The 23,809-nt window shown below is 44.3% G+C and overlaps 1 protein-coding gene across 6 annotated transcripts in view; it reads right to left on the bottom strand.

Moving 5' to 3' along the window:
- Nucleotides 1-516: 516 nt before the first annotated feature.
- Nucleotides 517-23,809, bottom strand: part of rnf14 (ring finger protein 14) — a 28,993-nt gene continuing 5,700 nt past the window's right edge. For 4 of the 6 annotated variants that reach the window (XM_078230792.1, XM_078230790.1, XM_078230787.1 and 1 more), the window contains 7 exons: nt 15,533-15,694; nt 15,261-15,409; nt 8,525-9,040; nt 6,561-6,789; nt 4,972-5,144; nt 3,305-3,435; nt 774-991 (listed from right to left, as the gene is read on the bottom strand). In XM_078230792.1, coding sequence (XP_078086918.1) covers nt 919-991; nt 3,305-3,435; nt 4,972-5,144; nt 6,561-6,789; nt 8,525-9,040; nt 15,261-15,409; nt 15,533-15,686 — 1,425 coding nt within the window. In that variant the 5' untranslated portion in view covers nt 15,687-15,694 and the 3' untranslated portion in view covers nt 774-918. Of the gene's footprint in view, nt 992-3,304; nt 3,436-4,971; nt 5,145-6,560; nt 6,790-8,524; nt 9,041-9,139; nt 9,258-15,260; nt 15,410-15,532; nt 15,695-23,809 lie in introns of those variants that run through there. The other 2 variants (XM_078230788.1, XM_078230793.1) reach the window with 2 other exon arrangements.

Here is a 23,809-nt window from a genome sequence, read left to right as displayed (position 1 = left end):
GGGTAAAAACATTAATTTTAAAAAGGCAAAATACTATGTATGCTGGAAATATGAACTGAAAACAGAACATTCTGGAAACACTCAGATTGGTTGGTATCTATGGGATAGAACAGAGTTAATGTTTTTGGTTCTGAAGATAGATCATTGACATTAATTGTCTCTCTCTCTCTCCACAGATGTGACTCAATATGCTCAGTATTTCCAGCATTTTATCTTTTTAATGTAAAAGAAAAATCAGGACTAGGATAAAGCCTGTGTCTGTTCCGATGTCTAAACTGAAAATAAATCAATAAAAGCCACACACAGTTTGAACCGTTGCACAAAGTAGGGAAACTCCATTCAGAAACTATAGCCTGTGTTGGCTTGCAGACCTCCATGATTAAGTGGCCCATCAAGATAAAAAGTTTGGACATCAATATCTTCGCCAATAGGTCAAGAGCTGCAGCAAGAGGTCTACAAACAATTGCTACAGTGGGCATTATCTCAAGGTCAAAATTTCTGGAAGTTTGGAAGGTTGTGGAGGAGAAACTCTTTTATTAAACTGGAAAATAAAAATAGCATTGATATTTCTCTATGGTCAATTATTTTTGAAAATGGCTCCCATTGATAAGAGTTCTTAATTTTACTCAACTATATAAATATTTTTCTCTCAAATTAAACGAAACATGATCTTCCTCTCAAACTTGTCAGCTTAATCTGCTCAAATATATTGTGCGTGCATAAATATTTAAAGCTGAAAACAAAAATCCCTGCCAAACTATATAATCTGAGCCACATGTTTCATCACAGATAAATGCTAAATCATTGTCGGGGTTGTTTCAACTATGATCGATGGCACTGAAGATAAGTTGCATGTCAGTTTAAGTGGTCAAAGCATGAGCTTCACATAATGATGATTCAGTAACTTCAGAAAATAGCTTAAACAATTCCATCATCATCTTCATCGCTCAAGAAATCCTCTTCTGCTTCAAACTCAATACCTTGGAAAAGCCTAAAAAATAAAAAGTATCATTATAAAAAGCCCACAATTGAATCTCTCTTGAAGCTTGACCTACCCATATCATTATTTCAATTTAGTGTGCATGAACCATAACTGCAACATTTAACAGAGCAACTTTTGGGCTATAGGACAGGGCTTAAATTTAGGCACAAGGCAGGTGCTATAAGAGTCTTGTGTAAAATTAGTTCTGTTAGTTGAGTGGACAATGTTGCTTTTGTCATCAAAGTACTGTCATCCATGCCTGGAGTACTTTTTCTAGAAAACAAAGCTGTAATCAGAACATGGGGAACATTCTGACACATTTATGGGAAGCAAGCAGAGACTGATTTCTGAGAAATTACATCTAATCAAAGCACACAAATGGTCTTCAAACATGTTGCTGAAGAACGTTTCCAAAATTCCTTTCAGCACAGGGTGGGTCATTAGCCACCCAACCATAAACCCGTGAAAATATAATTTATAACCAACATATTCTGTAGAAACAAAGCTTGTCAAGACTCACCTATTTTATCTTTCTATAACAGCAGAATGTTTATTCCCCTCATCTTGGTAGCTTTGCCTTCGCTACTTCTATTTCGTTTATCTAACACTGGCTCCTGACACTTGGGCCTCTATGTACACATCATAATACAGGACTCTGCAGATTCACTGCTCCTTATGAAACACATGTTTTCATAAGTGCATGTGTAATCTTCTCTACAATGATGGATTCTCTATGTAGAACGTGCCACACATGCAGTAAAAGTCCATATCACTATTTCACTGGGCACACCACAGGACACAGATGTACAAACATTTTCAATTTGCACTTAACGTCACCACTGTTTTCACAATTACTGGGGATGTTGAGACTGCTTTTGATGTTTTAATTTATATTACCAAGGAATTAAGGCTTCTCTATGCCATTCTACCACCTTTCCTATCCTACAAAGGATCAGTGAGCACCCTCTTCTCCGGTGTGAAATGCCATGGAGCATTCTTCTACATCAATAGGTGCTGTATCAATGAAAGTTGTTGGGCAGGATCTTGAACCCGCACTCTCCATCTGCAAGATCGCCAGCGGGAATTCAGCAAAACCTGGAAATCGCGAATCTCGCTGGCAAAATCGTGAGCTCCAATTTTCACTGCCCCTCACCGGCGACACATGAGAGGGGGACATGGCCTGGAAGTGCCCTGGCACTGCCACCTGATACAGGTTGGCATTGCCAGGCTGGAACAGACATTGTGAGCAATGGGGATGCCGACAATGATTGGGGGAAGGCAGCAGGCCACAGATACCTTTGAGTTGAAGGGGGAGTGGAGGGAGATTAATTTTTGTTTCAGTGATCCGAGTGCTCTTTAAAACGGGCGCCCACCCGAGTGACAGCACAAATGACACCCACGTTTTCTTTTGACAGTTAAAGTGAGAAGATGTGGAAAGAAAACCGGTCAGTGGACCTGGAGAGTTCCACGTCAGTTTTCTCACCAGGACTGACACTCTACCAAATTCTCCTAAGATTCTGCCTGTGGTTTCTGCCCCTAACCTTCGTGGGATGGTTTCATCTTGACAGCTTGGCCACATTCAGGTTGCTCTATTTCCAGCTGTCAGCCACCACAAAATCTCTCTCTTCATGTTGAGCTGCACTCTATGTACATAGCTTTGCATCCACCAATGCTATTCAGCCATCTCCAAGCTCATGTCCACAAATCGGAGGTTCATGGCAATTTCAAATTGACATCACTACCCATACTCCGATGTCCAAGCCCCTGAAGTCCTCCTTCCTTCTGGCCCCTTCACGTTAGAATCATTCCACTTGCTACCCATCCAAGTGCTTCCGGTGAATTGCTGCACTTGTTAAAAGCAATGCCACAGTAATTCTACAATGCCATTGATTGTAAATCACATGATGCAAGCCTGTTAAAGAAAGGTACAACCTACAACTCAATAAACATCAAATTTACTGTGTTTGCTTTAAGTTAAAATGCAGTTTGAACTTGTAATAACCTATAATTCACTTACTTTGCTTATGTGATGTAACAATCACGTGACAAATACAACAAACAAATAATAGGTGAATGTAGGTTCGAACTGTATTACAGCAAGGAATTAAATAAAATAAATACTGACACATCTTCAAATTTACAAGACTTGCTGCAGTTTGCATCATTTTGTGGACAAGACAACCTCCACTATCTGAACAAACACAGTTGTTGGTCAGTACTACAAGCAGCAAGTTATCAGAGGAAGATAAACATGAAAGCCTTATCAGCAATCTAATGTTTAAGAATATAGCAGAATAAAACTATTTTAATAAATAAACTCACTCATTGAAGCAGGGCGATGAGGAATCGCTGAAGTGACTGTATGGATTTACTTTCGAAAGTGGTTGTATGCAAAGCCAACAGAAGTACTGCTTACAGCCGGTGCAAGTCATCTTATTGCATCCATTCACCTTCTGAAAAAGAACATAAATAACATCTTACTACAGCAATCAATAACAAAGTATTCCATTATAAACTAGTTAATTTTACATTGTTATCAATGATATTGTGACCAGGCAAACATTTGGTATTTCTTATTTTATTCATTAGTGTCACAAGTAGGCTTACATTAACAATGCAATGAAGTTACTGTGAAAATCCCCTAATCGCCACACTCTGGCGCCTGCTCGGGTACACTGAGGGAGAATTTAGCAAGGCCAATGCACCTAATCAGCACGTCTTTCGGATTGTGGGAGGAAATCGGAGCACCTGAAGGAAACCCACGCAGAGATGGGGAGAACTTGCAGACACAGGGCTTAGGGCCATTGTTGGTAGGGGCTGCAGCCACAGCATCGATCGTCACGAAACTCTAACAATACCGGAAGTTTATAGAAGTAGAAATGTGATAAAATGTGCATTGTGCATAAGAATTTGCACTTAAATAGCATCCCATGATATCCACAAGCACTTTACAGCCAACAAGGTACTTTAAGTGGTCACTGTTGGAAAGCAAAGAACTTGATGCCAAGCAGGTTTTATTTTCCACCTGGTTCCCAATATCAAACTTGTCACTGCACAATAATGATGGGTATGGTTTACCCATTTCCTCTTCAGGCTGGAAGGGAAAAAAAAGATTTCCTTGGGCTACCCCACTATACTTTAGTAGCTGACTCACGCTGTATTAATACCAGAGCACAGGTATCATGCTTACAGTAGCATACAAGTAGACATACCTGGAGATTTCTGAAAATGGATTCCTAACAATGATCAGAAAATGTTTAGCTTAAATAGTAAAAGTACTAAAAAAAGTATGAAATTAAATGTTTCTATTTTAACCAAATAGTTCCACTCAAGTTATGTAAGCAAAGAAAACGGTGCCTTAATGTAACAAAAACAAGATCACTAGATTGGGTTAGGCATTCAAACCGCAACTATAAGGGCGGCATGGTGGTTAGCACTGCTGTCTCACAGCGCCAGTGACCCGGGTTCGACTCCTGGCTTGGGCCACTGTCTGTGTGGAGTCTGAGCATTCTCCCCATGTCTGTGTTCCCTCCGGGTGCTCCAGTTTCCTCCCACAGTCCAAAAGACAGGCTGGTTAGATGCATTGCTATGCTAAATTCTCCCTCAGTGTACCCGAACAGGTGCCGGAGGGTGCGACTAGGGGATTTTCACAGTAACTTCATTGCAGTGTTAATGTAAGCCTACTTGTGATGCTAATAAATAAACTTAAACTTAGAAATCTCTTCTCAACAGAGCAAATTAAAGTAAAAACAATGAATTCTATGAACAAGAAAATGTGAAATATTTACATGATACATGAAAAACATCAAAAACAAATGCAAAAATAACCAACGTTTAAAATGTTTCAATTCAATAAATATTTAAATTGCTGAAAAGTATTTTTAAAATTGAAAAGACAAACCTCAAACTGAAGGTCACAAAGAACAACGTCTAGTAATGTTAGAATAAAAACCTGAATTCAGTGTGTCCCCTCAGGATGATCAACTAACCTGTATGTTTGTGCCACAGCGAGGACATGGCTTTGAGTTCTTATCAAGCCATTCCTGGCTGCAGAGCTCCTCCACTGCTTTCTGAAGCACTCGGCGCCCATAAGACTTCTCCAAACGCTGTTTGCCAGATTCATCGGCCTTCAAATACTCATCGCGCAGCGCAGAAAGTTTCTCTGAAAAGGAAAAAATCCCAATGAAGACTGAGAAACAAAGTAACTAGCTGGCTCACAAATAACAGATTTCTTTCCTCATACTTCCTGCCCATCTAGCCAAAGTTCAAGTGTGAATGAGTGGAATTCAAAGCCTAGCACGTCCTAGTCATCAATCCTATTGCTCCAACATTTCAGTTACCAGAATGAACATTATGTAGAAAATCAGGAATGTCACCACTTAAAATGACAAATCATACAATTAGTCAAACCAAACAATACAATCCTCTTTTCATTCTCCCGTAATTTAAGATCTAACAGATGCTCCTTGCTAAATTGCACACTTGATGAACAACTCATATCTTCCATGTGCTAAATTTGTACGTCATTTAGATCTAATCTACCTCAGTGGAATTAAGGCTCTTTAAACAATATAGTTTATTTATTAATTTTCAATAAAAATTGAATCAAGAGCATTTCTAAAAAGCAATGTCAATCCGAATGCCTGACAATTTATATATTAGGTAACTACCAATAATTAATAGCTCGAATTTTTCGCCTGTTGGGTGTGCACACTCGACGGGCTCAGAAGCAGGTGTGAAATGCATTCCTGGCCTCGTTCAGCCCTGGGGCGCAATTTCACTCTGGCTCACCAGTTAACAACCATCCACAGTGAAATGAACTTTGTGAAAGGCTGAGTGCTACAATGGAGGGCAGGAAGAGGGCAGGCACTGAGGAAATGAGCAGACTGGCACTTCCAATGTGCTCCCTCGGGGACAGCCACTGTGGAGCTGTCTCAGGGAGTTGCTGACCCGTTAAAAATAAATATCAATGTTAAAACTATGCCACAAGCGTCCGGCAGCACACTCATACACAGACCTCTGTCCCCAGACACACTTGTTAATTTTATTTGAGCCCTGACTTTCATCCTGCCCTTGATCGAGGTTGCAACTTAAATGTAAAGGCTGCCTTGTCAATCACAGTAAGAAGTCTCACAACACCAGGTTAAAGTCCAACAGGTTTATTTGGTAGCAAATACCATAAGCTTTCGGAGCACTGCTCCTTCGTCAGATGGAGTGGATATCTGTTCTCCAACAGTGCACAGACACAGAAATCAAGCTACAGAATACTAATTAGAATGCAAATTTCTACAGCCAGCCAGGTCTTAAAGGTACAGATAATGTGGGTGGAGGGAGCATTCAACACAGGTTAAAGAGATGTGTATTGTCTCCAGACAGAACAGCTAGTGAGATTCTGCAAGATTAGGGGGAAAGCTGTGGGGGTTACTGATAGTGTGACATAAATCCAACATCCCGGTTTAGGCCGTCCTCATGTGTGCGGAACTTGGCTATCAGTTTCTAATCCAAAAAGACATAGACTAGCAAAAGTGCAATACAACTATTCTGAGCATGTTTGTTTAAGGGAAAACATGGCCCTTACCTGCTTTTAATCTACATGGGGAAATTCCATGATAAGCCATTTCACATAATGCACAAAAAGCATAACGACATCCTGGACAGAAGCCCATGGTGTTTCCAGGCTCAAGCATCACCACCGATTTGCAAACAGTACGAGGACAATAAACTACATCTGTCATTAGGTCCAATGTAGACTGAAGGAGAAGGCGATCGTATCGTGCAAATGTCTCCTCCTTGACCAGTTCTTTGACCTATAAAAATACAATGCTTCAAAACGTTAAAATCAGACTCCAGAAATTGAAATTTATCTAAAGACAAGTTTAATTCAGTATTATTTTTAAACATCTAAACATGGGCAGCACAGTGGTTAGCACTGCTGCCTCACACCACCAGGGACCTGCGTTCAATTCCGGCCTGGGTGACTGTCTGCATGCAGTTTCAGGCTTTGGGGTGACTGCCTGTGTGTGCAGTTTCCAGCCTAGGGTGACTGCCTGTGTGCATTCTCCCCATGTCTGCGTGGGTTTCCTCCGAGTGCTCCAGTTTCCTCCCACAGTCCAAAGATGTGCAGGTGGATTGGCCATATAAATACACAGGGTTACGGGGATATCTTTCAGAGATCGGCGCAGACTCTTACTACAATGTAGAGATTCTATGGTTCTAGAGGACCTTCTAAAATGGACATTAAGATCAAACTGCTTCTTAGCTGATAAGATTCCTTTTTCGAACTTTCTAAAAACTCTGCTTAGATAAACTTTGGAATGAAGTAACCAGTACTTCAAAATACATGCATTAGCAATCAAATCACTAATGTCCCAATACTAACAGAACAATCAGCCCGAATATAGAATTTCTGGCAAAGTAGCAATGATTCCATGTGGGTGGAATCAAATATTTTTCTTTCTGTAGTTTTTTTCAGCCAGTACTTGGGAAAAGTAATGAAGATAATAAAAAGGGAGATAAATAATTGAATTTTAATTTGAACTAATACAGTAGAAAAGTGAGGAAAGACTTGGAGAGAGTTGAGAGAAAAGCGTGATGAATGAGAAGTGGCAGATATAAGTAATTAAGCAAACTAGAAGGAAAAAATGGAGTCTGGATTAAGTCAGGTGTATGCACACTCACAGAACTTCTTCCGAGATCACAATGTTTTTAATCTAGCAAGGAAAGAACTTTGATTTCAGTCTGGGAAATGAAGATCGTAGGAAACTCCCCGTTCCATCCATCCAATGCCTTTCCGATATTATTCTAGTACAATGGGTCATATCACTGCCCTATGTTTCAAATTCCTAGATGGCAAATCATTTCTCTCATATCTCAGTAAACTGAGGACTGTTCACTTTCATAAGCCCTTTGTAGGTTTCTGTTGGATATTTACCAACTCATATTTCTCACTTCAGCTGAACTGTTTAGTTATTTTAGCTGATTAGCTGGGGCGGCACGGTGGCACAGTGGTTAGCGCTGCTGCCTCACAGCACCAGGGACCCAGGTTCGATTCTCGGTTTGGTTCACTGTCTGTGTGAAGTTTGCACGTTCTTCCCATTTCTGCGTGGGTTTCCTCCGGGTGCTCTGGTTTCCTCCCACAGTCTGAAAGATATGCTGGTTAGGTGCACTGACCCAAACAGGTGCCCGGAGTGTGGCGACTAGGGGAATTTCACAGTAACTTCATTGCAGTGTTAATGTAAGCCATACTTGTGACTAATAAATAAACTTTACTTTATTATTGATAACTAATTTCTGAAGACAGAATTTCAAGTCAGTTAAGTGCAAGTTTAACATACACTTTAGAAATCTGTTTGTGATAGCTGAGATGTTACGGATGCAGTGTAAAGCCTGCAGTGTGTCAGCTATAAATATGTGCGCACAACCCATTTGAGTTATGATGCTAGCAACCAGACCAATGCTTTTGCTGTGTAATAGAGTCACACTGAATAAATCAACTAGCTAATGAACAGTTAATTACAAAGCTTGAAATTCAAAAGATCTTACTTGAGCTGGTGTGGCAATAGAAGTACACTTTGGCTCAGGGCAGTTAAGGCACTGAACATTCCCATCGCGGATCTGTATCTCAAAATATTCTTTCAAACAAGCCTTACAGTACACATGTTTACACTCCTTGAAGTGCATGCAGTCAATGCCCAGCTTTTCGTAAAAGCATACATTACAGGTGAACATCTTGCTATTAAAGACTTTCTGTTGCTGATTCTGATCAAAGTCCAAAATTTCACGCAAAACACAAGCCCATGACTCCACATCCTGGATAGCTCTTGGGTCAAGAGGAAATTCTTTCAAGTTCTTTGGTTTGTTCTGTGATCCAAATTCTTTATCCTTATTATTAGAGAAAGTGCCCTCAGATTTCTCAATGTTTCCTCGGATTTCTAATGGAGACTTGATCAGTAAAAAGGAGAGTGTCTCTTCTTTTAAGAATTGCATCCATGAAAATAGCACTACACAATTGTCATTTTCCTTCCAAATTCTATCCAGTTGAGCACAAAGTGCAGAGAGCTGTTGGGAGACAAATAAGCAGATTATCAAGCAACATGGGGGACAAAACAACCGCCCGAATTTTGAGATCAGCAGTGAAGCAAAGTGCTCAGCACTGACCTCAAAGATAGCTGTTAATAAAGATCCTGACGGCAGGTTCAATCCCCTTTTCTGATGGCAGTTTAAATCTGGCACCAAGTCAAGGGACTCTTTTGAGATATCTTCAAGCAGGTTGGCAGCTAATCACATTAAAGTATCCAAACCAGGCAGTTAGAAGCATTTGAATCCATCACATTTAATTTACATTTTCAGATGAATAAATTATTAGATTTTGAAGCTAAAATAAAGATAAGAACACAAGAAATGGATTACCTATTTGCCCCTTCAAGCCTGCCCAGTCATTCAACAAGATCACGGCTGATCATCTACCTCAACTCCAGCTTACCAAACTATTCACACGTCTCTTAGTACCCAAAAATCTATTGACTTCTGCTTTGAATATATTCAATGACTGAGAAACCACAGCTGTCTGAGGGTAAAGATGTGCAAAGATTCACAACCCGTTGGAGAACTTTCTCCTCAAGTCAGTCCTAAATGGGCGACCCCTTGTTCGGAGACTGTAAGCATGTTCTAGCTTTCCCAATCAGGAGGTGAATCATTTTCTCAGGGTCCACCCTCTCAAAAAATTTTATTTTTTAATGTGGATTTTTAAAATCATCATTATGGAGAAATTTAACATTCGACAAATGTAAAATTAGCTTTTCAGGGTCAGTGAAGGCGTTTATTAGTAATCATGAAGTTAGTACGTCTTTACAAACACGGCTGCACTTCCTCCAACAAAGTTTAACATCCAATAACACTGACAGCATGAGTGGAAGCTCTCAACAATTCAGATTTCCCAATGATTACAAACTTGTGGGGAGTGGGGTTCCTCAAAAGCGTGCTCTCTGGAGAAGCATAGAATCATCGATAGGGACACCTTGATTTCCATGTTATTATGCGTATGTGCTGACTTCAAAGGATGCCGTCAGTTTCTACATAATAATGATGATGAATAAGGTTTTGTCGTCATTACTGCTTCAAAAATGCAGGGCATAGAATTAACACCAGCAGTAGAACAAGGCATAAGTAAATGTTTCTATACAAACATAGAATGCATGTAGGCATATATATAGGAACTTATGAATCATAGAATCATCGAATGCCTACAGTGCAGTGCAGATGGAGGCCATTCAGCCCATTGAGCCTGCACCGACCACAATCCCACCCAGGCTCTATTCCCGCAACCCACATATTGACCCTGCTAATCCCCCTGACACTAGGGTCAATTTAGCATTGTCAATCAACCTAACCTGCACATCTTTGGACTGTGGGAGAAAACTGGAGCACCCGGAGAAAACCCATGCAGACACGGGGAGAATGTGCAAACTCCACACAGACAGTGACCCGAGGCCGGAATTGAACCCGGGTCCCTGGAGCTGTGAGGCAGCAGTGCTAACCACTGTGCCACCGTGCCTTCCCCAAAGCTTGATGACTTGGTTATGAACCAAGTCAACAAGCTGAGGGAATTGGGAGGAGAGCGGAAGGCTCTCTCTTTTCTGCCAATCAAAAAGCAGAACCTCAAGACACGAATAGAACTCTTCTATTAAACATTAAATTTAAGAAATCTCTTTGGAAGAAACCTTTTTCTGCTTTTACACACCTCTCTTACCCAGTTATGAATGGAATGTTTCAATTAATTAATTCTCCAGCAGACAGTATAGATCATCTGTTCATTTCCTATTCTCATGCAGTGGAATAGTTCATATCAAAACAGCATAGAGATCATAAGGTCAGCAATAATTTATTAAAAGAAACACTGACTGTCAGTAGAGTCTTCCCAAACAAAAGCATTTGCCATCCAATTGCAGCTCCTTACAGACCACATGGATAGGTTGGAGCAGCATTTGAATGCACTTAGGAGCATGAAGGTGGCAGAAAGCGTCATAGACAGGAGCTTTAGAGACATGGTCACACCCAAGGTGCAGGCAGATAAACGGGTGGCTGCTAGAAGGGGCATGCAGTCAGTGCAGGAATCCTGTTTTAGATACTGTTGGGGGGGGATGGCCCATCAGGGGTTAACAGCAGCAGCAGTTAAAGCAGTGGCAATACGGCTGACTCTGTTGTTAAGCAGAGAAGGACAAAGAGCACCAGAGCAATAGTTATAGGGGCTCTAAAGTTAGGGGTGCAGATAAGTGCTTCTGTGGACGTGAAAGAGACTCTAGGATAGCATGTTGCCTCCCTGATGCCAGGGTCCAAGATGTCTCTGAATGGGCAGAAAGCATTCTGAAGGGAGAGGGTGAACAGCCAGAGGTTGTGGTACATATTGGTACTAACGACATAGGTAGGAAGAGTGATGAGGTCCTGCAGCAGCAGTTTAGGTAGTTAGGTAGAAAGTTAAAAGGCAGGAACTCTAGGGTTGCAATCTCAGGATTACGCCACGTGCTAGTGAGACTAGGAATAGGAAGATAGTGCAGCTCAACAGCTGGTGTAGGAGGGAGGGTTTCAGATATCTGGACCATTGGGATTTCTTCCGGGGCAGACGGGACCGGGACAAGGAGGGGTTGCATCTAAACTGGAAGGGCATAAATATTCTGGCCAGGAGGTTTGCTTGTGTCACACAGGAGGATTTAAACTAGTTTGGCAGGAGGGTGGGGACCAAAGCAAAGGTGAATTAGCTGAAGGGAGCCAGTGAGTAGGGCCAGTAAGATTCAGAGAAAGAGCAGGCAGGGTGTGGTTGCTAATCAAAGAGGATCTGGTGGATTGAAGTGCATTTGTTTCAATGCGAGTAGTGTAACAGGTAAGGCAGATGAACTTAGAACTTGGATGAGTACTAGGAACGATGATGTTGTTGCAATTACAGAGACTTGGTTAAGGGAAGGACAGGATTGGCAGCTTAACATTCCAGGATACAGATGTTTCTGGCGGGATAGAGGGGGATGTAAAAGGGGTGGGGGAGTTGCACTACTGGTTAAGGAGAATATCACAGCTGTACTGCGGAATGACACCTCGGAGGGCTCATACAACGAGACAATATGGGTAGAGCTCAGGAATAGGAACGATGTAATCACAATGTTGGAGGTTTACTATAGGCCACCCAACTGCCAGCAGGAGGTAGAGGAACAGATATGTAGGCAGATTTTGGCAAGGTGTAAAAGTAACAGGGTTGTTGTGGTGGGAGATTTTAACTTCCCCGATATTGACTGGGACTCACTTGGTGCTAGGGGCGTGGATGGGGCAGAGTTTGTAAGGAGGGCTTCTTGAAACAGTATGTAGATAGTCCAACTAGGGAAGGGGCCATACTGGACCTGGTACTGGGGAATGAGCCCGGCCAGGTGGTCGATGTTTCAGTAGGGGAGCAGTTCGGGAACAGTGACCACAATTCAGTAAGCTTTAAGGTACTGATGGATAAAGATAAGTGTAGTCCTCAAGTTAAGGTGCTAAAGTGGACGAAGGCTAATTACAACAATATTAGGCAGGAGCTTGAAGAATGTAGATTGGGGGCAGATGTTTGAGGGCAAATCAACATCTGGCATGTGGGAGGCTTTCAAGTGTAAGTTGATAGGGATTCAGGATCAGCACATTCCTGTAAGGATGAAGGATAAGTATGGCAAGTTTTGGGAACCTTGGATAACGAGAGATATTGTGAGCCTAGTCAAGACTAGGAGGCTGGGAACACATGAAGCAAGTGTGGAATACAAGGAAAGTAGAAAGAAACTTAAGCAAGGAATAAGGAGGGCTAAAAGGGGTCACGAAAAAGCATTGACCAGCAGGATTAAGGAAAATCCCAAGGCTTTTTATACATATATAAAGAGCAAGAGGGTAGCCACAGAAAGGATTGGCCCACTCAAGGACAGGGGAGGGGATCTACGTATGGAGCCAGAGGAAATGGGCGAGGTATTAAATGAGTACTTGGCGTCTGTATTCACTGAAGAGAAGGACTTGGTGAATGATGAGTCTGGGAAAGGGTGTGTAGATAGTTTGTGTCATGTTGAGATCAAAAAGGAGGAGATATTGGGGTTGAGAAACATTAAGGTAGATAAGTCCCCAAGGCCTGGTGGGATATATCCCAGAATACTGAGAGAAGCAAGGGGGAAAACCGCTGGAGCCTTGAGAGAAATCTTTGTATCCTCACTGGCTACAGGGGTGATCCCAGGGGATTGGAGAATAGCCAATGTTGTTCCTTTGTTTAAGAAGGGTAGCAAGAATAATCCAGGTAATTACAGGCTGGTGAGCCTTACATCAGTGGTAGGGAAATTATTGGAGAGGATTCTTCGAGACAGGATTTACTCCCACTTGGAAATAAGTGGACGTATTACCGAGAGGCAACATGGTTTTGTGAAGGGGAGGTCGTGTCTCACTAACTTGATCGAGTTTTTCGAGGAAGTGATGTAGATGATTGATGAGGGTAAGGCAGTGGATGTTGTCTACATGGACTTTAATAAGGCCTTTGACAAGGTCCCTCATGGCAGACTGGTGCAGAAGGTGAAGTCGTAAGGGATCAGAGGTGAGCTGGTAAGGTGGATACAAAACTGGCTCAGTCATAGAAGACAAGTTAGCAACGGAAGGGTGCGTTTCTGAATGGAGTGCTGTGACACGTGGCATTCTTCAGGGATCAGTGCTGGGACCTTTGCTGTTTGTAATATATATATATATATAAAATGATTTGGAGGAAAATGTAATTGGTTTGATTAGTAAGTTTGCGGACGACAAAGGTTGGTGGATTTGCGGGTAGTGATAAGGACCATTAGGGGATACAGATCGGTTGGAGACCTGGGCGGAGAGATGGCAGATGGAGTTTAATCCGGACAAATGTGAGGTAATGCATTTTGGAAGGTCTAATACAGATAGGAAATATGCAGTTAATGGCAGGACCCTTAAGAGTATTGATAGGCAGAGGGATCTGGGTGCACAGGTACATAGGTCACTGAAAGTGGAGAAGGTAGTCAAGAAGGCATATGGCATGCTTGCCTTCATCGGCCGGGGCACTGAGTTTAAAAATTGGCAAGTCATGTTGCAGTTTTATAGAACCTTAGTTAGGCCACACTTGGAATATAGTGTTCAATTCTGGTCGCTACACTACCAGAAAGATGTGGAGGTTTTGGAAAGGGTACAGAAAAGATTTACCAGGACGTTGCCTGGTATGGAGGGCATTAGCTATGAGGAGAGGTTGGAAAAACTTGGTTTGTTCTCACTGGAAGGACAGAGGTTGAGGGGCGACCTGATAGAAATCTACAAGATTCTGAGAGGCATGGACAGAGTGGATATCATAGAATCTCTACAGTGCAGAAGGAGCTCATTCGGCTCATCGAGTCTGCACCATCACAATCCCACCCAGACCCTATACCCATAATCCCACATATTTACCCTGCTAATCCCCTGACACTAGGGTCAATTTAGAATGGCCAATCAACCTAATCCGCACATCTTTGGAGTGTGTGAGGAAACTGGAGCACCTGGAGGAAACCCACGCAGACATGGGGAGAATGTACAAACTCCACACAGACAGTGACCTGAGGCCAGAACTGAACCCGGGACCCTGGCGCTGTGAGGCAGCATTGCTAACCACTGTGCCACCATGCCACCAGATAGTCAGAAGCTTTTTCCCAGCGTGGAAGAGTCAATTACTAGGGGGCATAGGTTTAAGGTGCGAGGAGCAAGGTTTAAAGGAGATGTACGAGACAGGTTTTTTTTTTTTTACACAGAGGGTGGTGGGTGCCTGGAACTTACTGCCGGGGGAGGTAGTGGAAGCAGATACGATAGTGACTTTTAAGGGGCTTCTTGACAAATAGATGAATAAGATGGGAATGGAGGGGTATGGTCCCCGGAAGGGTAGGGGGTTTTAGTCAAGTCGGGCTGCATGGTCGGTGCAGGCTTGGAGGGCCTAAGGGCCTGTTCCTGTGCTGTAATTTTCTTTGTTCATGTTTAACTAAGTCATAGTTTGATTGCTTATAAATGAATTATATTTGGCGAATTATCACATACACTTCCAGTAGTTCCAGAAAATCAAAGATATTTGTAAATAAAATGACAAACCAACATTAGTGAAAATATAACTTTGCTTCCATTTTTATTACCCCCACACAAGTGTTGCAATATACTCTGTGTTGTCTTCCGAATTGTTGTTTTAACTGTACCTTCCAAAAACCCTTGCTCTTTCCTGAAATGTTCTATTTTATTAGAAACAGAATGAGCCACAAACCTGAGCTCGGAAAAGCCACTTGCAGCTCAGGGTATATTTAGGAGCTGAGCACGATGGGTAATCTGGTGGAAGTTCAAAGTTCAACACAAGAGGAGGCAGGAAAGAAACTACGTATTCAATCAGGTCCTTTTTATTCTGCTTTTCATCACCTGAATTAAGGAAAGTAATTGTCATTTTCAGGATGAACTTCAGTTGTAATTTTGTTAATCCATTATGTACTTCAGACCTTAGAATTACAGATTAGAGACTTTTAAAACATTATTTCAACTTACCATAAACAACTACTTTGAAGTTTGGTGGCAACTCCAAACAAATGCTTATTTCTCCACCCGAAGCAGATTCTGCACGTTTAAATTCATCCTCCTCGTAAATACTAGCAAGGGCCAGTAGCTCATCCTCCTGCTCTTCTTTATCCCTGGTGGACATCTAGATTCCTGGGAATTGAACAAGTTTTGAGAAAGAATTGGCTAGTGCCAAATAGCTCCTTGTGAGTTACAAGTGGCTACATTAAGACCACGTTTTCAACCCATTCTCACTTTAAATTGATGCGGAATTGCTAATTGAAAGGATAGGACAGATCCAGTGGGAGAATTAAGAGAAAACTTCCCAGGAAACAAATCAAGCACATTTGTGCGGGAAAACAATGCAAGTGAAAACCCCTTTTAGTGAGATGACATCACAATCAAGTTGTTGCCCCTCCCTCAAAAATGCTTTTTGATGGGTAAAGTGATTAAGAAGGTGACAGGTGAAGTATAATGTGGAAAATGTGAGGTTATTGACTTAAGCAAGAAGAATAAAAAAGCTTTTTTAAAAAAAATAACAGTGATATAATTACCAAATGTTGGCATTCGGAGGGATTTGTATTGACCCCTTTGGTAAAAGAGGGCTGAAGTAAAGAGCAAAGAAGTCTTGCTGCGATTTTACTGGGCTTTGGAGAGACCACAAGTGTATTGTGTGTACTTTTGGTCTCCAAACCCAAGGGAGGATATAATTAATTACCTGGAGCGGGGTGCAACCAAGGTACAGTGGCTTAATCCCTGGAATGAGAGAATTGTCCGAGGAAGAGAGATTGAATAGAACATGTTTTCTGGAGGAGTTTAGAAAATGGAAAATGACCTCATAATATTCTGAGAAGGCTTGACAGGCTAGCTGCTGAGAGGCTATCTATCCTGGCTGGAGCATCTAGAACGAGGGTAGCATAATCTTAGGATCAGCTCAGTATAGGACTGAGATATGGAATAACTTCTTCACTCAAAAGGGTTGTAAATCTTTGGAAACTGATGCCAGAAGGCTGTGAATGCTCATTCATCAAGTATGTACAAGGCTCAGAATGATAGATTTGTAGACTCCAAGGGAATCACGGGATATGGGAATTGGGTGGAAATGTGAAGTTTAGCTCAAAGATCATCCATGATCTTATTAAATGGCCCCAAGGGCTGTATGGTTTGCTTCTATTTCTTAGCTTCTTAAACATTCTACAACAAAACATAAAAGGGTCAGTTTCCAAACAGTTCTACCTTAACTGATTTATTCAGCACACAAAAGTAAAAGCCAACACTTTCGCTGATTTTGCACAATTATCAATTGAATCAGCAATCCTATACAAGCAAAGTGAATAGGAATGAGTTTGGTGCATTGGAATTCAATACAATGGGAAGTGAAAGGCATGTTGCTATGCAGCAGTTTCAGCACACTGTTCCTTAACAGTATGGACACAGGTTTGAATCTAGCTCTGTTTACTGTGCAGAAGGCTGCTATTAGAAAGGAGACTGCACAATCTTAATTTGGCCCTGTGCAGGTAGTAAAGTAACAAATTGTGCTCCGTTTTAATTGCTTATTTCACCAAGGAAGTCTGACAGGTTGGCTGCTGGACAAAATTAAATAACATTGGCTTGCGAGGGGATTCTCTGCATTCAGTGTGTAGAGAAATATTTACTCTATTTCTGATATATATTATCTGAAGTGGCTTTATTGAACTATATAAATCACGCACAACACTTTCAGCCAGAGTGTCCATTCTGTTTGCCAATTTCAATCCTGGTGTCAGTGAGATGTTACAATTCTTCTTGACATCCCTGTTGTAGCTAGTGGAATGGAAAAAAGCACCAATCCAGGTTTTCACTCTTGATTTTTCTGCCCAACAACCCCAAAAAGGAGAGAGTAGACTTGATATCAATTTTGATACCATCGCAACCACCTCATCCCAAGTCAAAAATCAGCATTTGTAATTAAATCTCACATATAAACAAGTAATGGCCACTTGGACATCATGCTACAGTTAGACTGGCACATACTTGGATAGATTTTTAAATTCTGACATTGACAGCAAATAGTGTCCCAACCTGCAGCACTGAGGTATTTTTCTCTAGTATGCACATGTTCTATTGTATAGGTGTAAGTAACTCTGAAGATAAACCAGTGGGAAAAATTGGTCCAATGGAATTGTATATTCAGAAAGAAGTTTAATCCACAGCAATTTTATGTTTTGGCCAAGTGCGCATTTGTCTAACAATGTTGCCTGTATGATACATTAAATGAGCCATTAAGTTAGCCATTAAAATGTTAGTGGGCAGATATCTATCGGAACAATTCATCATTAATTCAGAATCAATTATCATCACATTTTTAGGAAATAATAAAGCAGCTTCATCAGTCAAAATGGTAGATATTTGCCAGTGCATAATAATGTCGGTGCCAGTTAGAGTTTAATATAGAGGGAAAGATTAGAGATGATTTTCACTGACTGAGTATGGCTAGCACAAATGTGCACCCAAATTACGATAAGCAAAGTACTGCAGATGCTGGAATCTGGAAAAAACTGAGGAAGCTGGAAAACCTCAACAGGTCTGCCAGAAACCATCAGGGAGAAACACAATTAATATTTTGAGTCATGGACCCTTCATCAGAATTGAAAAGGAGGAGCAGGTTAGAGTAAAATAATCTGCAACGGAAATAGCAACTTTGAGAACAAACGACAGGTGTCCTGGTGTGAGAGGAGGGGGTGTTTTATATTGAGGAAATACACGTTTGGAATATTAAGAAGACGAGAGTTTAAAATGGAGGAGAAAGGTTAAAATCAAAAGTTGCCTAAATGTGCACCTGAGGCAGGTGGTTTTCCTGCCTGAAAGACAGCTGTGTTTGTCAGAGAACTATTAAGAGCGAGATCAGGTAATTTGCAATCTACTTAAATATATGAATGTGTGTTTATTATTCAGAGCAATTCAAAATACATTGCTTTTGAGTAGTTGTCACTCAAAATAAAGAACACATGGCAGAACTATGAACGGTGAAACAGAATCTAAAAGTAACAAAGATAAGGAACGGGTCACAGACACAATTCCAGTACTAATTCAACTCGAGAGAGTTGAGGACGAGAGAGAGAGAGGGAGCGAAAGAGAGAGAGAGAGAGGGAGCGAAAGAGAGAGAGAGAGAGGGAGCGAAAGAGAGAGAGAGAGAGGGAGCGAAAGAGAGAGAGAGAGAGGGAGCGAAAGAGAGAGAGAGGGAGCGAAAGAGAGAGAGAGAGAGGGAGCGAAAGAGAGAGAGAGAGAGGGAGCGAAAGAGAGAGAGAGAGAGGGAGCGAAAGAGAGAGAGAGAGAGGGAGCGAAAGAGAGAGAGAGAGAGGGAGCGAAAGAGAGAGAGAGAGAGGGAGCGAAAGAGAGAGAGAGAGAGGGAGCGAAAGAGAGAGAGAGAGAGGGAGCGAAAGAGAGAGAGAGAGAGGGAGCGAAAGAGAGAGAGAGAGAGGGAGCGAAAGAGAGAGAGAGAGAGGGAGCGAAAGAGAGAGAGAGAGAGGGAGCGAAAGAGAGAGAGAGAGAGGGAGCGAAAGAGAGAGAGAGAGGAGCGAAAGAGAGAGAGAGAGAGGGAGCGAAAGAGAGAGAGAGAGAGGGAGCGAAAGAGAGAGAGAGAGAGGGAGCGAAAGAGAGAGAGAGAGGAGCGAAAGAGAGAGAGAGAGAGGGAGCGAAAGAGAGAGAGAGAGAGGGAGCGAAAGAGAGAGAGAGAGAGGGAGCGAAAGAGAGAGAGAGAGAGGGAGCGAAAGAGAGAGAGAGAGAGGGAGCGAAAGAGAGAGAGAGAGAGGGAGCGAAAGAGAGAGAGAGAGAGGGAGCGAAAGAGAGAGAGAGAGAGGGAGCGAAAGAGAGAGAGAGAGAGGGAGCGAAAGAGAGAGAGAGAGAGGGAGCGAAAGAGAGAGAGAGAGAGGGAGCGAAAGAGAGAGAGAGAGAGGGAGCGAAAGAGAGAGAGAGAGAGGGAGCGAAAGAGAGAGAGAGAGAGGGAGCGAAAGAGAGAGAGAGAGAGGGAGCGAAAGAGAGAGAGAGAGAGGGAGCGAAAGAGAGAGAGAGAGAGGGAGCGAAAGAGAGAGAGAGAGAGGGAGCGAAAGAGAGAGAGAGAGAGGGAGCGAAAGAGAGAGAGAGAGAGGGAGCGAAAGAGAGAGAGAGAGAGGGAGCGAAAGAGAGAGAGAGAGAGGGAGCGAAAGAGAGAGAGAGAGAGGGAGCGAAAGAGAGAGAGAGAGAGGGAGCGAAAGAGAGAGAGAGAGAGGGAGCGAAAGAGAGAGAGAGAGAGGGAGCGAAAGAGAGAGAGAGAGGGGAGCGAAAGAGAGAGAGAGAGAGGGCGAAAGAGAGAGAGAGAGGGCGAAAGAGAGAGAGAGAGAGGGAGCGAAAGAGAGAGAGAGAGAGGAGCGAAAGAGAGAGAGAGAGAGGGAGCGAAAGAGAGAGAGAGAGGGCGAAAGAGAGAGAGAGAGAGGGAGCGAAAGAGAGAGAGAGAGGGCGAAAGAGAGAGAGAGAGGGCGAAAGAGAGAGAGAGAGAGGAGCGAAAGAGAGAGAGAGAGAGGGCGAAAGAGAGAGAGAGAGGGAGCGAAAGAGAGAGAGAGAGAGGGCGAAAGAGAGAGAGAGAGGGCGAAAGAGAGAGAGAGAGGGCGAAAGAGAGAGAGAGAGGGCGAAAGAGAGAGAGAGAGGGCGAAAGAGAGAGAGAGAGGGCGAAAGAGAGAGAGAGAGGGCGAAAGAGAGAGAGAGAGGGCGAAAGAGAGAGAGAGAGGGCGAAAGAGAGAGAGAGAGGGGCGAAAGAGAGAGAGAGAGGGCGAAAGAGAGAGAGAGAGGGCGAAAGAGAGAGAGAGGGGAGCGAAAGAGAGAGAGAGAGGGCGAAAGAGAGAGAGAGAGAGGGCGAAAGAGAGAGAGAGAGGGCGAAAGAGAGAGAGAGAGGGCGAAAGAGAGAGAGAGAGGGCGAAAGAGAGAGAGAGAGGGCGAAAGAGAGAGAGAGAGGGCGAAGAGAGAGAGAGAGGGCGAAAGAGAGAGAGAGAGGGCGAAAGAGAGAGAGAGAGAGGGCGAAAGAGAGAGAGAGAGGGCGAAAGAGAGAGAGAGAGGGCGAAAGAGAGAGAGAGAGGGCGAAAGAGAGAGAGAGAGGGCGAAAGAGAGAGAGAGAGGGCGAAAGAGAGAGAGAGAGAGGGCGAAAGAGAGAGAGAGAGGGCGAAAGAGAGAGAGAGAGGGCGAAAGAGAGAGAGAGAGGGCGAAAGAGAGAGAGAGAGGGCGAAAGAGAGAGAGAGAGGGCGAAAGAGAGAGAGAGAGGGCGAAAGAGAGAGAGAGAGGGCGAAAGAGAGAGAGAGAGGGCGAAAGAGAGAGAGAGAGGGCGAAAGAGAGAGAGAGAGGGCGAAAGAGAGAGAGAGAGGGCGAAAGAGAGAGAGAGAGGGCGAAAGAGAGAGAGAGAGGGCGAAAGAGAGAGAGAGAGGGCGAAAGAGAGAGAGAGAGGGCGAAAGAGAGAGAGAGAGGGCGAAAGAGAGAGAGAGAGGGCGAAAGAGAGAGAGAGAGGGCGAAAGAGAGAGAGAGGGCGAAAGAGAGAGAGAGAGGGCGAAAGAGAGAGAGAGAGGGCGAAAGAGAGAGAGAGAGGGCGAAAGAGAGAGAGAGAGGGCGAAAGAGAGAGAGAGAGAGGGCGAAAGAGAGAGAGAGAGGGCGAAAGAGAGAGAGAGAGGGCGAAAAGAGAGAGAGAGGGCGAAAGAGAGAGAGAGAGGGCGAAAGAGAGAGAGAGAGGGCGAAAGAGAGAGAGAGAGGGCGAAAGAGAGAGAGAGAGGGCGAAAGAGAGAGAGAGAGGGCGAAAGAGAGAGAGAGAGGGCGAAAGAGAGAGAGAGAGGGCGAAAGAGAGAGAGAGAGGGCGAAAGAGAGAGAGAGAGGGCGAAAGAGAGAGAGAGAGGGCGAAAGAGAGAGAGAGAGGGCGAAAGAGAGAGAGAGAGGGCGAAAGAGAGAGAGAGAGGGCGAAAGAGAGAGAGAGGGCGAAAGAGAGAGAGAGAGGGCGAAAGAGAGAGAGAGAGGGCGAAAGAGAGAGAGAGAGGGCGAAAGAGAGAGAGAGAGGGCGAAAGAGAGAGAGAGAGGGCGAAAGAGAGAGAGAGAGGGCGAAAGAGAGAGAGAGAGGGCGAAAGAGAGAGAGAGAGGGCGAAAGAGAGAGAGAGAGGGCGAAAGAGAGAGAGAGAGGGCGAAAGAGAGAGAGAGAGGGCGAAAGAGAGAGAGAGAGGGCGAAAGAGAGAGAGAGAGGGCGAAAGAGAGAGAGAGAGGGCGAAAGAGAGAGAGAGAGGGCGAAAGAGAGAGAGAGAGGGCGAAAGAGAGAAGAGAGGGCGAAAGAGAGAGAGAGAGGGGCGAAAGAGAGAGAGAGAGGGCGAAAGAGAGAGAGAGAGGGCGAAAGAGAGAGAGAGAGGGCGAAGAGAGAGAGAGAGGGCGAAAGAGAGAGAGAGAGGGCGAAAGAGAGAGAGAGAGGGCGAAAGAGAGAGAGAGAGGGCGAAAGAGAGAGAGAGAGGGCGAAAGAGAGAGAGAGAGGGCGAAAGAGAGAGAGAGAGGGCGAAAGAGAGAGAGAGAGGGCGAAAGAGAGAGAGAGAGGGCGAAAGAGAGAGAGAGAGGGCGAAAGAGAGAGAGAGAGGGCGAAAGAGAGAGAGAGAGGGCGAAAGAGAGAGAGAGAGGGCGAAAGAGAGAGAGAGAGGGCGAAAGAGAGAGAGAGAGGGCGAAAGAGAGAGAGAGAGGGCGAAAGAGAGAGAGAGAGGGCGAAAGAGAGAGAGAGAGGGCGAAAGAGAGAGAGAGAGGGCGAAAGAGAGAGAGAGAGGGCGAAAGAGAGAGAGAGAGGGCGAAAGAGAGAGAGAGAGGGCGAAAGAGAGAGAGAGAGGGCGAAAGAGAGAGAGAGAGGGCGAAAGAGAGAGGGAGAGAGAGAGAGGCGAAAAGAGAGAGAGAGAGGGCGAAAGAGAGAGAGAGAGAGGGCGAAAGAGAGAGAGAGAGAGGGCGAAAGAGAGAGAGAGAGGGCGAAAGAGAGAGAGAGAGGGCGAAAGAGAGAGAGAGAGGGCGAAAGAGAGAGAGAGAGGGCGAAAGAGAGAGAGAGAGGGCGAAAGAGAGAGAGAGAGGGCGAAAGAGAGAGAGAGAGGGCGAAAGAGAGAGAGAGAGGGCGAAAGAGAGAGAGAGAGGGCGAAAGAGAGAGAGAGAGGGCGAAAGAGAGAGAGAGAGGGCGAAAGAGAGAGAGAGAGGGCGAAAGAGAGAGAGAGAGGGCGAAAGAGAGAGAGAGAGGGCGAAAGAGAGAGAGAGAGGGCGAAAGAGAGAGAGAGAGGGCGAAAGAGAGAGAGAGAGGGCGAAAGAGAGAGAGAGAGGGCGAAAGAGAGAGAGAGAGGGCGAAAGAGAGAGAGAGAGGGCGAAAGAGAGAGAGAGAGGGCGAAAGAGAGAGAGAGAGGGCGAAAGAGAGAGAGAGAGGGCGAAAGAGAGAGAGAGAGGGCGAAAGAGAGAGAGAGAGGGCGAAAGAGAGAGAGAGAGGGCGAAAGAGAGAGAGAGAGGGCGAAAGAGAGAGAGAGAGGGCGAAAGAGAGAGAGAGAGGGCGAAAGAGAGAGAGAGAGGGCGAAAGAGAGAGAGAGAGGGCGAAAGAGAGAGAGAGAGGGCGAAAGAGAGAGAGAGAGGGCGAAAGAGAGAGAGAGAGGGCGAAAGAGAGAGAGAGAGGGCGAAAGAGAGAGAGAGAGGGCGAAAGAGAGAGAGAGAGGGCGAAAGAGAGAGAGAGAGGGCGAAAGAGAGAGAGAGAGGGCGAAAGAGAGAGAGAGAGGGCGAAAGAGAGAGAGAGAGGGCGAAAGAGAGAGAGAGAGGGCGAAAGAGAGAGAGAGAGGGCGAAAGAGAGAGAGAGAGGGCGAAAGAGAGAGAGAGAGGGCGAAAGAGAGAGAGAGAGGAGAGAGGGCGAAAGAGAGAGAGAGAGGGCGAAAGAGAGAGAGAGAGGGCGAAAGAGAGAGAGAGAGGGCGAAAGAGAGAGAGAGAGGGCGAAAGAGAGAGAGAGAGGGCGAAAGAGAGAGAGAGAGGGCGAAAGAGAGAGAGAGAGGGCGAAAGAGAGAGAGAGAGGGCGAAAGAGAGAGAGAGAGGGCGAAAGAGAGAGAGAGAGGGCGAAAGAGAGAGAGAGAGGGCGAAAGAGAGAGAGAGAGGGCGAAAGAGAGAGAGAGAGGGCGAAAGAGAGAGAGAGAGGGCGAAAGAGAGAGAGAGAGGGCGAAAGAGAGAGAGAGAGGGCGAAAGAGAGAGAGAGAGGGCGAAAGAGAGAGAGAGAGGGCGAAAGAGAGAGAGAGAGGGCGA

Source organism: Mustelus asterias, chromosome 16 (assembly GCF_964213995.1).
Source record: "Mustelus asterias chromosome 16, sMusAst1.hap1.1, whole genome shotgun sequence".
Taxonomy (NCBI): domain Eukaryota; kingdom Metazoa; phylum Chordata; class Chondrichthyes; order Carcharhiniformes; family Triakidae; genus Mustelus; species Mustelus asterias.
The sequence above is the reverse complement of the archived record's forward strand: the minus strand, read 5'-3'. Positions and strand labels throughout refer to the sequence as shown.